At 48.1% G+C, this 15094-nt stretch overlaps 1 protein-coding gene across 1 annotated transcript in view; it reads right to left on the bottom strand.

Annotated features, from left to right (window-relative positions):
• Nucleotides 1–11912, bottom strand: part of MAP7D3 (MAP7 domain containing 3) — a 63749-nt gene extending 51837 nt beyond the window's left edge. Inside the window, exon 1 of the mRNA XM_054169366.1 lies at nucleotides 11798–11912. Within this exon, the coding sequence (XP_054025341.1) occupies nucleotides 11798–11879 (82 nt within the window). The 5' untranslated portion in view covers nucleotides 11880–11912. The remainder of the gene's footprint in view (nucleotides 1–11797) is intronic.
• Nucleotides 11913–15094: the final 3182 nt, after the last annotated feature.

The raw sequence follows: 15094 nt of genomic DNA, 5'->3' as shown, positions 1-15094 counted from the left end.
CAACCTAAACCTCCCTTGGTGCAACTTGAGGCCATCTCCTCTTGCCTCTCACTTCATACTAGGGAGAAGAGACCAACCCCCCCACCTCACTCCGACCTCCTTTACAGACAGCTGGAGAGAGCAATGAGGCAATCCTTATCCTTCTGGTTCTTATGATTTATTAACTCAGCAAACAAATAAAAAACAATCCAAGCCTGAGCCTTTGAAACCAAAGCTGGCAGGTCCCCTGCAAGTTAACCATGGTTATGAACACAAAGTATTTTCACCCAAGTTTAGCAAGGAAGCCAGCAAGCTGCCATAACCCAAAAGTGAACTCCCCAGCAAAGCAGCTCTGATTTTACAACAACCTGTGTCAAATCTGCAAGATGTCAGTTTTATCTAGCTCCACTACAGGCAGCTACTCTTTGTCTAGCAGATTGTAAACCTTTCCAGTAACACTGTTCAGCTCCTTATCCTTTAAATCATTTTCTGTACATGCTTTCAAGGGAAGTCGCCATCCAAGTTTGAGATCTCTGCACGCTGCTTTTTAAGCTGATTTCCCCTCGTTAATTAGCACAGGTTAAGACAAATGGATGCAAGATCCTATGTTAGATGCTTTAAAAGTCAGGTATTGGCTTTATAGCATTGTTTAAAGGACAGCAGAAGGCTGCACCCTCACACAAACAGGTGGGTAACAGTTTCTGATGAGCCCTCTCTGCATGCATTCCTCTTTCCCCTGCTTTCCCTCTTCTTACTGTCTTTCCCTGTTGATCCTCACATCCCATCACTGGGCTGCAAGGCCTGACAGGCTCCACAACCAAACACACGAGCCACCCAGTAGGCACCTTCTGACAGACCAGCTGGAAGGCAGATGGTTTGTCTGGGCAGTCAGCAGATGGGAAGCACGCAGATCTCCAGAACGCTGCGCCCGCCGCCTCTCAGCTTCAGCAGGCCAGAAGAGCTTCCTGTTGCTTATCTTTGTCCCAGACTGTATTTGCACACTTCTGTTCTGTGTTTGTTCCCTGCATAGGATACCTATTTCATCACCTTTATGTGCTTTCCTCTCCCTAAGCCCATTTCTGCAGCTAATTCTGGACAACAACCTGACTTTCTTCCCAATGCTCAAGGCAGTTCAGGAGGATTTCTTCAGCTCATCACAAGTCTCAAACCCCACTGGAAAGCTCCTGACAAAAGCATTCCTTTGTAGGATACGAATTAGCAGCTCCACAAGGATGTGAGCCATACTTGCAGTAATGCCTGGCTTTTACTTCTTACACATCCATGCTCTGACTAAGAGCTGGAAACATTAAAAAGGAAGTATGAATTTACATAATTAACAAAATCCCACCCATTTCTTACCAGGAAACCTACAAAGACAGGGTTGAAACAACCTCCAAGACATGGTACTGCATTCATCCAGCCTCAGGCATGATCAGAGAGGCACCAGGAAGGTTGCTAGTTGATTTGTGAGCTCATCTCTGCACATTTTTTTCCTGAGGGGAAGGACCTGTCTAAATCAAGCTTGAATACAAGCACAGACCAAGGAATGAAAATTTGTCTTTAAAAGAACTGGCAGCCAGCTCCAAAAAAACCCAACTTTCTGCACTCAGAGATGCTTCCCCATCATCTGACAGCCACATCAGGCACCTACCACCCTTGATCCACATGCAAGTGACACCTGCTGCAAACCTGTCTCCTACCAAGTCTTACTGATCCCTCCTGTCACTTCCATTCCCTTATTCTAACCTTGCTCACACTGCTCCAGCCAGCAGCTTTGCTTCTCTCTACTTAATGGGAAAAGCAACTGCCAGCAGAATGCTTAAGGAGCACCCAACTCTTGCAGAAGCAATCACACAGTTGGTAAGAAGCACAGGGCTGACAGGCTTAAGCCACCCTTCTCTGGGAAAAGACATTTGGCTTCACAATTTGGGATCCTGTATTAGCAAGGTATGTTGTTATTCACCACCTGAAAGAATGAAACTGAACCACAGCACATTCTCTCACTGATGTGCTTGCTTTCTGCTGCCTGCACTTTCCCCTTTGCCATACTCTTCCTCCCCACAGCTCTTCCTCACCTTCCCAAAGAGCTGTGAAAAAGCTTTGCATTCTGCATGAGCCCCTTGGCATCTTCTCCTTTAAAGAACAAAATCCTTCACCATGTCTCTTGATATGGTAACATGACTTCTACAAAGGGGCTCTTCAAAGGGGACACTTCTCCCACTCACACTTTCCCAACTCTCTGCAAGCTTTAATGCATCTCAGATCATTTCTCTGTTCTCCAACTCACACCTTCCCAGCTCTCTGCAAGCTTTAATGCATCTCAGATCATTTCTCTGTTCTCCAACTCACACTTTCCCAGCTCTGCTCAAGCTTTAATGCATCTCAGATCATTTCTCTGTTCTCCAACTCACACCTTCCCAGCTCTCTGCAAGCTTTAATGCAACTCAGATCAGTTCCCTGTTCTACCTGGCATTAGGTATTAATCTGTTCACTGCATTGTGCTTGCTAAGCTTATCTGCACAATGACCTCTCTTCAGAGCTGATGCTTCCAGCATAAAGGATGTAAAAGCCTTACAATCCCAACTCTGTTCTTCAGCAAACAGCCCTGCACTGCTGTCTTGCCTTTGCTGTCTAGAAGCACAGTCAGTAAGACACAGCCACAGGGAAGCCAAGCCAGGGCTTTGGAAAGGCTGGAGTGCTCATTATTTTCCTCAGTGAAAGAGCAAGGCACGAAGGTATTTGTACTCTGTGGAATTCTCCACCAGGATACATCAAAGCTGCATTTTAGATGTAAAGAGAGGATTTCTGAAGTTTCTGGGGGCTGGCAACTACAAACTCTTTCTTGCCAACTGCACAACAAACAAACAGAAACTGCTTTCATCCACTTTGAGTGATGTATTTTAAAGCTACATTAGACACTGACTGCAATGCTGATGCAAGAAACTGTGACTAAGTGTCCCTTGTGACCCTTCCCAGGTGTAACAGGAATCAGTATTTTACCTGCTTCTGCATGATGGAAATTCCAAAGTATCCTAATACACTGGACTAAAATGAAAGCAGATCATGTAACAAATATGCCCTTAGACAGTGAAATTTAGCAGATGTGTGACTTAAATGCTTGTATATAGATGTGTACAGATCAAACACTCCAAACCTGACAGACTTGCAGACAGGTTTACCAGCTGCAGAAGGCCTGAAAAGGTTATCAGTACTCACTCTGCTGTACAGAACATTGTCTTTAATAATACTTTTTGATGCCTCAGTCTCCTGGAGTGCACTGGACAAAAGCAAGCTTTAACCTATTTTGCTCCTTAGACTGGACTGGCTTAAGAGATGTCACAGTACTTCCACTTTTAAGCTACTCTGAGCAGTTTAGTTTCCACTGAAGCTAGACAGACATAAATGAGCTACTTCTGCTTTTCTCCTAACTCTGGAGCCTGCCTTAAATTGACACTTGTCCAACCCCTTGCACAGCCACTGCAAATTGTAACTTTAAGACAAACTCCTGCTCTCTCCTCCTCTTTCACATCTGTTTTTCCCATTGTACTTTCTTTTTCTTTTAATGTTGCACTATCCTCAACACTGGAAATCAGCTAACTTCCATCCAACACTTCCCCCTTTTCCTGAGCAGCCTGGTGTCTTTGGCCTGCTGGAAGCCATGTTCCTGTAAATGCTTTTGTCCTCTTGTTTGCAGGCTGGCTATTGTTTAACACACTCAGCCCAAACAATGCCAGCAACCAACACAGCCTAGAACTGCAAGTCACAACTAACAGACAAACCCTGTGAAAACACCATTTGGAGCTTTCTTTAGATGGAAGGATAATAGCTCCTTTACACCACAGCAGTGCACACTACTGCTGCTTTTGCCCTTTACACTTGATGAATTACTTATGGCAATTTTAGAACTCATTCAAACCCCTGCTTCAGAGGAAGAGGGCTGTGCTGGCATTTATACCCAAGAGCCCAGCCTCCAGGCTCAAATCAAATCACTTAATACCACTGGGCACCAGAATAGTGCTGTAAGACACTGACAGGCCTGCAGCACGTCTCTCATGCAGCCAACAGCTAAAGCAGAACACAGTGGTGCAAAATGCAAAAGGAATTAAACTGCCAGCTTCCAGAAAACTCTATGCTTAACCAAACTCATTAAAAAAAGAAATGAGAGCTCTGAGGCATTCCACTCCAAGTCATGAAATACTGCAGCAAAACCAGCACAAATCAGTCCCTGTCTCAAAGAATGGGCAAAGGAAAGGCAACAAATGGGTGGAAGAAAAACAAAAGGGGCAAGAGAGACCAGCAAAGAGGCTGTATTTTATCTTAATTCATTACCTAGTGGCAGAAAGCCTTTCAGAGAAACCTGAAAGTGACTAAGGTGACCCTGCTGAGCTGGGCTGGAAACAACCATTCTTGGTTTTGAACGTCAAGAGCACAACTTACAGATCTGCCACTGATCAACAGTGCTGCAAAAATGTGCTCTTTTCATCAAGACTCTTGGCCAATCTAAGCAGATGATAAACTCTCAAATGAGTAAATGTGCTCTGCTCTTTAAATATAAAGCTCACTACAGGATTTCTATATTCTTGTAGCCAACCTCTCTCTGCCTTGGGAGAGGAATTTGAACACTTGGAAGCACTAAAACACTTGTCCACAGAAGGCTATTCACAGCATCTTTGCTCCCTTCCAAGATTCAGGTCAGTGCATTTAAATAGCAGAGGGTGCCTGTAAGTTAAGAGCCAGTTAAGTACTCATAAACCAGGATTTTAAATGTTCCCTGTGAATCATGATGGCAAATAAAACCTATGAGGAAAGACAGAGGTGTTCTGAAAAGGGTTGATGATAACTGCCTGCTTCAAAAGCAGCTTCAGCTGTGGATCCTGTATCTAGAAAGGTCTGAACAGATGAGAAAATAAAAATCATGTTAGAAGAAAACAAATGTCAAGCAACCAGGCCAGCAAACACTTGTGTCCATTTATGAACAGCACAGGGCTCTAGGGTGGATGGCTGAGGCACTATGCAGGGCAGCTGAGGCTTCCCTGTCAAACAAAAAACACTTTGAGGGACATTTGGTTTTTCCTCCACTAATCCCACACCCCCAAAAAGTTCATCACCAGCACGAAGAGCAGTTTTAATATTGGCCAGGAAAGCATACTGGGAATCACCTGCTTGTAAGCAGCATGACTGGAAGCTAAATGGTGCTAATTTACCTGTGACAGAGCAGGAACCAGGAGCCCTCCGGTATCACAAGGAATCTGGTGAGTCATATTCACACAAGGCATCAGAACTGCTTGTGCAGGATTTCATTTGCCCAGGAAGCCCTTCACAACAGGACTGCAAGCATCTCCAATTATTTCATCAAGTTCAAAAAGCAGTCAGCAGCATTTGACACCTCCATGCTTATGACAAATCCATTTATCTTCCATTTCCCTCACTGTAAAACCCGGTGCTTTCCTTCTTAACTCTCTGATCACTTTTAAGAGCTGAGAACTATTAATAGCATAGAAGTACTTTAACTGTTCCTGCCTGCTTGCTTGTGTTGGAAAACACAAGGATAAAAAGAAGCAGCAGTCCTTAACCCTAGTCATAATTTCAGGCTAGTTAGGGGACAGCACAAGCCACAGCATCTCTGGGCTCTCACCATTAGAGTTATGATCCTTGCAAGCCATTATTTAATGCTTCCATTTCAATTTGGGTTCCATGCTTCATCTCCTGCGACTGCAGCATGAAATAAAAATGAAAGTACACAAAATGTTCCATTCCCTACAAGGATTTTTTTCTTCAGCTATGCTGTGCATGCACATGGTTTTGATAGCTGGGGTGTCCTGGTTTTCAGCAAGGGGGGGGATCCTTTTTGAAAGCATATGGAGAAATCTCAAGAATTTCAAGTTAAAATAAAATCTTTCTAATAAACCACTTCCAATTGGAAGTAATCTTCCAAATGCTAAGCACCTACTACCTAGCAAAGTTCTTCCCAGAGAGAGTTGTTAGCCATTGGAATGTGGTGCCCAGGGAGGTGGTTGAATCGCCATCCCTGGAGGTGCTCAAGAGGGGATTGGACGTGGCACTTGGTGCCATGGTTTAGTCCTGAGGTCTGTGGTGACAGGTTGGACTTGATCTTTGAGGTCTCTTCCAACCTTGGTGATTCTGTGATACTGTGTGATTATTCCTACTCTGCACTACTGCATTTCCACAAACAAGAAGAAAATGAAGTTAGAGTTCACAGCCATTACAGTTACATTAAGGTCTCAGCCTGACTTGGGAATCTTCTCCCTCACTGCTGGGATCTGTGTGAGATTCAAATTCTGTGCAGTTCCTTGCCTTGGCACTCTGTAAAGCAGTGCAACTACTACTTGTCATACTACAGTATGAGATTGAACACACCCAAGTGCTGGGTTCTGCACATTGGCCACAGCAACCCCATGCAGTGCTACAGGCTGGGGTCAGAGTGACTGGAGAGCAGCCAGGCAGAGAGGGACCTGGGGGTGCTGGTCGATGGTAGGCTGAACATGAGCCTGCAGTGTGCCCAGGCAGCCAAGAGGGCCAATGGCATCCTGGCCTGCATCAGAACGGTGTGGCCAGCAGGAGCAGGGAGGTCATTCTGCCCCTGTACACTGCACTGGTTAGGCCGCACCTTGAGTCCTGTGTCCAGTTCTGGGCTCCTCAGTTTAGGAAGGAGGTTGACCTGCTGGAAGGTGTCCAGAGAAGGGCAACAAAGTTGGTGAGGGGCTTGGAACACAGCTCTGTGAGGAGAGACTGAGGGAGCTGGGGTTGCTTAGCCTGGAGAAGCCTCAGGGGAGACCTTCTTGATGTCTACAACTCCCTGAAGGGAGGCTGTGGACAGGCAGAGGTTGGTCTCTTCTCCCAGGCAGCCAGCCCCAGAACAAGAGGACACAGTCTCAAGCTGCACCAGGGGAAGCTTAGGCTGGAGGTGAGCAAGAAATTGTACACAGAGAGAGTGATTGCCCATTGGAATGGGCTGCCTGGGGAGGTGGTGGAGTCACCATCATTGGAGGTGTTTAGGAGGAGACTTGATGGGGTGCTTGGTGCCATGGTTTAGTTGATTAGGTGGTGTTGGATAACAGATTGGATGTGATGATCTCAAAGGTCTCTTTCAACCTGGTCTATTCTATTCTACTTCCATCTGCTTGAAGAGGCACCAAAAAAGCTTAAAGGTCCACTCCTTTAAGCCAGAATTTGCCAGAACAAGAAACTGAGGCCAGATCTACTGAATGTCACTTGAATGCCCCAGTCACTGGGCCACCTTTGCTTCACACAAGTATGTCCAAGTCATTCCAGGAAGACAACAAATGAATGCTGAAGATGCTTTTCCTCACAGAAACCTGGCAAGAGAAAAGTTTCCTTCTCTTGCAGCTTCCCAGACATGTCTACTCACCACCACTCTCTAAAACTCAAGGCTTTAAAGGATCCAAATTCAAAAGATATTTCCTTCTCTCTTCCAGCAAGCAGCTCTGATGCAAAGGATAAGTCATCCTTGTGTGACAGGTGAAAGCCTGGACTGGATGATCTTTGAAGTCTTTTCCAACCTTATTGATTCTATGATTCTGGAGCCTAGGTATCCATCTCTAGACTGCACTCATTAGCTCCTGTTGTGGGACTCTGCCATCATGACCACCAAGGAGCTCTCTGGTACTTCCACAGGTGCTGGTATGAACTTGTGTTCTAAAGTTCTGTTTTCCCTAACCATTGCCTAGAGAGCAGCCAAATCTGCACATGTCTGACTACTTCAGCAAAGCACTTTCACTACTGGTTGCCATCCAGCCTTCTTTCCAGAACCATAGAATCACAGAATCAGTAAGGTTGGAAAAGACCTCAAAGATCATCAAGTCCAACCTGTCACCCAAGACCTCATGGCTACTAAACCATGGCACCAAGTGCCACGTCCAATCCTCTCTTGAACACCTCTAGGGACAGTGACCCCACCACCTCCCTGGGCAGCCCATTCCAATGGCTAACAACTCTCTCTGGGAAGAACTTTCCTCACCTTGAGTCCTTTATACACACATTTGGTAAAGAACCTGCCAAGGACTGTGCTCCAGGCTCCAACAGTGTCACACAGGGGGGGAAAAATAAAATCATTGGATGGAATGAAGCTGTTATTTTATTAGACAACTTCTAACCAAACTGGCTTGAGCATACAGCTCACAGGAACTATGCTAGCAGCCACATTTGTTGGAAAATGCACTTCACTGTCCAGCTCTGGGCCCCTCAGTTTAAGAAGGACATTGAGACACTTGAATGCATCCAGAGAAGGGCAACGAGGTTGGGGAGAGGCCTTGAGCACAGTCCTGTGAGGAGAGGCTGAGGGAGCTGGGGTTGCTTAGCCTGAAGAAGAGGAGGCTCAGGGGAGACCTTCTTGCTCTCTCCAACTCCCTGAAGGGAGGCTGTAGCCAGGAGGGGGTTGGTCTCTTCTCCCAGGCACCCAGCACCAGAACAAGAGGACACAGTCTCAAGCTGTGCCAGGGGAAGTTTAGGCTGGAGGTGAGGAGAAAGCTCTTCACAGAAAGAGTAATTGGCCACTGGAATGTGCTGCCCAGGGAGGTGGTGGAGTCCCCATCCCTGGAGGTGTTCAAGAGGGGATTGGACGTGGCACTTGTTGCCATGGTTTAGCCATGAGGCCTGTGGTGACAGGTTGGACTTGATGATCTTTGAGGTCTCTTCCAACCGTGGTGATTCTGTGACTTTTGTCCCATGTCCTGAGAAAGGTTTCCCAAAAGACCACTTAGGTCTTGGAAAGGAAGGAAATAATCCATACAGCATTTTAATATACTGTTTGGACAACCTCCACAACAGTGATTCAATGCTCTAATGGAAATCCTAGCAACAGCACTGTCAAGCTCTGGCAAAAGCAAATCCATGTTCTCTACCATTGATACTACAAAAGGCAGGAGAGAAGATTTCAGTATTTCAGTGAAAGCAATGAATAAATAAATGTGGGCTCCATGTATTTTTATCCTGATTACCCATACCACTCAAGAACAACCTCACTTTACTGGGTAAACCCCAAGTAACTGTCTATTGCCCTCTTCTCAAATCTTAATAAGCTCAGCTTATAGTATTAGAATAGGGGCAAAAATTCCTCTTCATCCCTGAAGGATGACAGCAGCAAGCATGGATCACAGAATGAAGCAAGCAACTGACACTTATGCCCTGCTGTTTCACAGTGTAAGATAACAACTCATTTCTCATTTTAAGTGATCTTCATGCATCACTGATAGAAATGTTAACTGGCTTCCACTTGTAGTCATGAATTCTGCTTTCTGTCATCCCCCCTGAAGGAAGTAAGATTGGACAAGTCAGTCAGGGAAGAAAGTTACTGCAAAGGAACAGCAGAACTGTCACAGCAAGCGTGATTTGGCCTGCAGAATCTTCATTACAGCTGATACTCAGAGAAAAACACCTTTTCCTTACCTTAATACTGACTTGAGCTGGCAAAAAACCACCTCTTTAAACTTACCACATTGGTACAGAAGTTAGTAACAAGTGGCACCATGGGATTCTGCACTTTCAATGCCTAAAAGCACCAATCAGCCACAGACCAAACCAGTACCAAGAGGCTGGTGACAGAGAGGGGAGGCAGGGAACAAGAACCCAGCAATCTTGTCACAATGACCCACAAAGGGACCCTCTGCACAAACTACAGATACAGCTCTTAGCCAGAAAGAGCCACGGTTTCCCAGCAAGATGTTGCTCATTTATTGCCTTTAATTGTGTGATTCCCAAGCAGAAGTTTACTGGCAAATGAGTCAAGGTGCATGGCACTACATTTGTTTTGTACAGAGCTCTGGTTTTCCAGCTGGAGACAGCCAGCTACATAACTGTCTGCTCACTAGCAGAAACTGGGTGCAAGTATTTTAGCTAAGCAAGCCCTCTGGAACTAAGCAGCTCCCCACACAGCCAGCTGAGCTTATAAAGGCAGGAAATGATGTCCCTTTCCGACCTTGCAGAACAGTAGCAGGAGACTCAACAAGGTTTCTCCTGCTTTTCCCTTTTTTGCCCCTACACCTTATCCAAACAGCTGCAGTATCAGACTTGAGCTGCTGCTCACAGCCCCTCCAAACAGCAGCAAACACAGCAGCAATTATCTTGCAAATTCCACTGTCAGCCACTGGACTGCAAGGACAATTTCTAAACATCACTTGCTCTCCCCAGAGAGCTGAGGGAGCGCTGCTGACAAGAAGAGCAGAGCAGCAAGCAGCCTGCACGCTCACAGAGAGCTCTGCTTCAATTCACACCAGCAGTGAGTTCACCTTCCAGCACCTAACTGCCAGAAATGCCTTCTATGTAAACTGAAGCTTAGATTCTGGTTCAGTGACTTCTGCTCCCTCAGGGCAAAGAAGAAAATAAATCAATAAATTAAGGTCTAGCCCTTCCAGGATCTAGTGAGGGATTATGGTTTTTGTTTTAACATGATGTACATATCAGACCAAGTGTGTATCTAAAGGGAGATGGAGCTGCCTGGTTTAAGCAACATTTCACCTCTGGTTTTGGGATTAAGCCCAGGTCATGAAGGCTGTCAGCAAATGTAGGTGCCTGCCTTTAGAAAACAAAGCTTAGAAGCCACACTACAAATGCCCCCAATATACAAAATCCAGCAGTTGCAGCAGGGAGGATAAGGATCAGGCAGACACGGTCTGCGCAGGTGAGGAGTGCTATCTTTAGGCAGATGGTTATCCTTCTGGAGCACTAGATGGCCTTAAGCTTGAAAGGGAAATAAAAAAGTGATAGAAAGGTATTTCTGACACACAACTCACTGAAGACAGACTGCCAGAGGAGGCTTGTGCATCGAGGCACTTTTGCCAGCACTCTTCTTCATGTAAGTACACAGGTATATCAAAAACAACCAAGCCAGAGGCTGTCACAGCAGTATTTGTAGATGGTCCAAGTTAATTTAGATCAAACCACAATTCTCTTTCCTTGTTTATATTCTCTACTGGCTCACCCACAAAGCTAATCTGTGGAGATGTGCCACGAAATTACGCTTGGAACATGCATCAGGCACACACAATACTCGTCTCAGAGTATGACACTATTAAGGACCTTGAGGATGAGGAGATACATAAACACACCCAAGGGAAAGAAACACAGCAGGGTTTCTTTAGCCCTCTTCAGACATCAGTGTAAAGAAGTGAAAAATGAACACCCCCCCCCCAAAAAAAACACCCAAGGCATTATCCAATCTGTGATTAGGCATCCATGCCACAGACTGTCCCTTCCTGCACTCGGGGCTGGGAGCAGTCATCGCTGGGACAAACCATCTGCAGGAGCTGCCAGCCTGAACCAAAGAGCCGCTTCGAGAAGCCGAGAAGTTCAGAGCGTCAGAAGCGGTGGAAAAATGGGCGGCTGGTGTAACGAAGCGGTCCCGCCGCCGCTTCCGCCGCTGCCTACGGTCTGCGAGAGGTCCCAAGTCAGCAGTTAACGCCTCAAGACGGGGAGAGGACGCTCTGCAGCCTGGCAGTCCCGGCCGGGCCGGGGAGCGGGGAGAGGAGAGGGTCCGGAGAGCCCCGCCGGCGGGAGCCGCACCTCTCCCTCAGCCCGCCGCCAGCCGGACACAAAGCCCGGCGGCCTGCGGCGGCCCCAGGTCCCGCTACCGGAGCCCCCTTCCCCCGCAGAGGAGGCCGGGCGTACTGCGGAGCGGAAGGCGAGCGGGGGGCACCCGGCCCTACCTCCGCGGGCCGTGCCCTTGGGCCGCTGGTGCGCCGGGGGGTCCCCCAGACCGCCCCGCCGGGACCGACGCCCCCTCCCGCCCCTTTCCTTTCCTTTCGTTCCCCTCCCGGCCTGGGGCCGCGCTGCCCGCTCTCACCCATCTGCTCCCGCAGCCCCTTCAAGGAGGAAGAGGAGGAAGAGCAGGACGGGGGGGCCGCGCCGCCGCCGCCCTCCGCCATCTTCAGCGCCGGGACGCGCGACTGCCGGCCGGGCAGAAAGGGGACGCGGGAGCGCAGTGCGCAGGCTCCACAGCGCCCGCCAGCGCCGCCGCGGGGGAGGGCAGCGCCGCGCCGCGCCGCGCAACCCGCCCGGCGCCAGCCCCTTGCGGCCGCCGCTCGGCTCGGGACGGGGACTGGGCCGGGCAGGGCGGTGGCGACGGCCGGGCGGGGCTTGCCTCGAAGACCCGGGGCTAGCCCCCGCCCCTACTCCGGCGACGTCGGAGGCCTCAGGCTGTGGTGGTGGGAAAAGCTCTTTCTCCACTTTGCTCCATCCCGCCCGGTGCAGCGGCGGGTAGGGAGCATCGAAGCGGTTAGGAACGGCCGCGCCGCGGGAGCCGTCCGGGCCCCCGTGGCACTGGCCCTCGAGGGGCACCCAGTGCCCCAGGCGTCATGAGGCTGGCAGGGCGTGCAGTGCCAGCTCTCCGACTACCCCACAGAGGTGCATAGACGTAAGACCACAGAGTGGTCAGGCATTGGCACAGGCTGCCCAGGGAGGTGGTGGAGTGTCTGTCCCTGGAGGTGTTCGAGAAACGTGGACATGACACTTTGGGAGGTGGTTTAACGGCCGTGGTGGTGTTGGGTTGATGGTTTGAGTCTCTGATCGTAGAGGTCAAAAATTATTACAACTGTAACAATTCTGTGATGCTGTGATTGTAAATTTTGGCCCTACAACAACTGCAAATGTTGTCCATCAAGATGGTGAATCACTAAGATGATGATGATGAACAACCACTAAGATGATGAATCTCCTCCTGATAGGCAAGTCCCAAAGAATAGAATAGAGTAGACCAGGTTGGAAAAGATCTTTGAGATCATCCAGTCCAACCTATCACCCAACACCATCTAATCAACTAAACCATGGCACCAAGTGCCTCATCCAGTCTCTTCTTAAACACCTCCAGTGATGGTGACTCCACCACCTCCCTGGGCAGCCCATTCCAATGGCCAATCACTCTGTGAAGAACTTCTTCCTAACATCCAGCCTAAACCTCCCCTGGTGCAGTTAGAGACACCTCCAGGTCACACATGGGGTAGGGGGCAATTATTGTGGGATCACACAATGGCTTCAGTTTGGAAAAGACCTTTAAGATCCAACCATTCCCTAACTCTGCCAAGGCTGCTGCTGAACCAGATCCCTCAGCACCACCTGTCAGCCTCTTTGAAACACTTCACTGGGGAGCCTGGTCCAGCCTTTGAGACCCATTTCAATGAAGAAGTTTCTTCTAATTACAAACACTCCATACATCTATAAACTCACTTTTCCAACAGAGGGAGTTCCAAAAGTGATCCTCGACTCACCTTTTAAACCAAGAGACTCAAGCAAAAGGGAAGCAGGCTGAATTTTGAGATGATGCACCAAGCTTTAGTCTCAGCTTGGATGGATGAGAGTTGACGACCATCAGAGTTATCTTGCTGTGGCAAATGCAGTGTTGGCCTGAAGCTGTGAAACACACAGAGCTCGATGAGCTCAGGAGGGTTTCAGCTGCTGATGCTGCTTGGTGCTGCAGACAGTTTGCTGGGCTGGAGTGCTCCATGGTCTAAAGGTGAAGAACATCCCATGCTTATTGGTCTTCTGGAAATTTCAGTTGAGTGGATACTAAAGGAAGCAGCAGACACAAATCTCCCAGCTGAGTTGCACCCACTGCAGAACTGAGCACTCAAGGGCTTGCGGCAGGGCTGGGAGTCGAGTCCTGTGCTTCATGCATTCCTGCTTTTGTAGGAGAGGACATGAGGGTGAACTGGTCAGGCCAGTCAGGAATGAAATTACAAGAGCCTGTGTAGGGAGAACTGTGTAGGTTCTGGAGGGAACTCTGACACATGGAGTGGTGAGATAAAATGAATTTTCAAATGAGAGAGTATTTTCTATTCCTTCCATTCCAACAGGCAATGTCTGTCAATATCTGAGGGGTGGGTGTCAAGTGGATGGGGGCCAATCTCTTCTCAGGAACAGCAGATACTAACTTGAACATAGAAGATTTCACCTCAATGTGAGGAGAAACTTCTTTACAGTGAGGGTGACAGAGCCTTGGAGCAGGCTGCCCAGAGAGGTTGTGGAGTCTCCTTCTCTGGAGACTTTCAAAACCCACCTGGATGCATTCCAGTGCAGACTGCCCTGGGTGATCCTGCTTTGGCAGGGAGGTTGGACTCGATCTCTGGAGGTCCCTTCCAACCTCTAACATTCTATGATTCCATCTAGGAGTGGCCCCAGTGCTTGCAATTTAATCCATCTGATATCCTACACATGCGAAGCTTCCGAGTAGAAGGGATGCATTACAGGAAGGGAAATACACCCCAGTGTTGCACACTCAGGATATTTATGGTGGGGCAGGGGAGGCTGTCAACCTGAACTGAAGAGGCCAAGCACACACAAATTCATGAGAGATAAAAGGACTCTTGAAGTGGAGCCTTATCCTTTCCTGCTCTCCCTACTGCTCCATATGCATATCTTTGATCTTCAGGCACACAGCAACTGAGCTGAGAAAATCTGCCCCAGTGTGGAAAACCTTATTGGTGAGCAATGTAGGAATCTTTGAGCTAATGCATCAGGAGCTGTAACATCCATCTTGTTGCCTGCTAAACCTTGTTTCCCAGATCTTCAGGTCAGCCCTGTAATTACTGCTCAGGCATTATTAGTGGGACTTCATTAAAACTGTGACCTTCAGCAGCACTTGCAATCATCTTTCAGGTTTTTTGCAGCATTTGCAGATTTGATGGCAGTAGCTGATTTCATCCTCTAAAGACTGCCATTTGGGTTGGGTTGTTTTTTTTTTCCTTCCCATTGTCCCTGTGGAAAAGTGAATAATTTACAGCCATTTCTCCTGTCCTTTTGGGTTTCATGAGATAGGCTCTGACACATCTTTCAAAAGTGTTTCAGGCCAAATCACTGATGGGAGCACTGTGAGATGAAAATCAATAGAGGCCTGGCACTGTGTGCAGTATGAAATTTCAGGGGGGGAGGTGTTACACTCTCAGTTTCAGTTTAAGAAATACCAAAATTGGTCAAAACTGACAGGTGCCTTAACATGAGCCAGCAGTGTGCCCAGGTGGCCAAGAGGGCCAATGGCATCCTGGCCACATTAGGAATAGTGTGGCCAGCAGGAGCAGGGAAGTCATTGTGCCCCTGTACTCTGCATTGGTTAGTTCTGGGCCCCTCAGTTTAAGAAGGACATTGAGAC

This window comes from Dryobates pubescens, chromosome 18 (assembly GCF_014839835.1).
Source record: "Dryobates pubescens isolate bDryPub1 chromosome 18, bDryPub1.pri, whole genome shotgun sequence".
Classification (NCBI taxonomy): Eukaryota; Metazoa; Chordata; class Aves; order Piciformes; family Picidae; genus Dryobates; species Dryobates pubescens.
The sequence above is the reverse complement of the archived record's forward strand: the minus strand, read 5'-3'. Positions and strand labels throughout refer to the sequence as shown.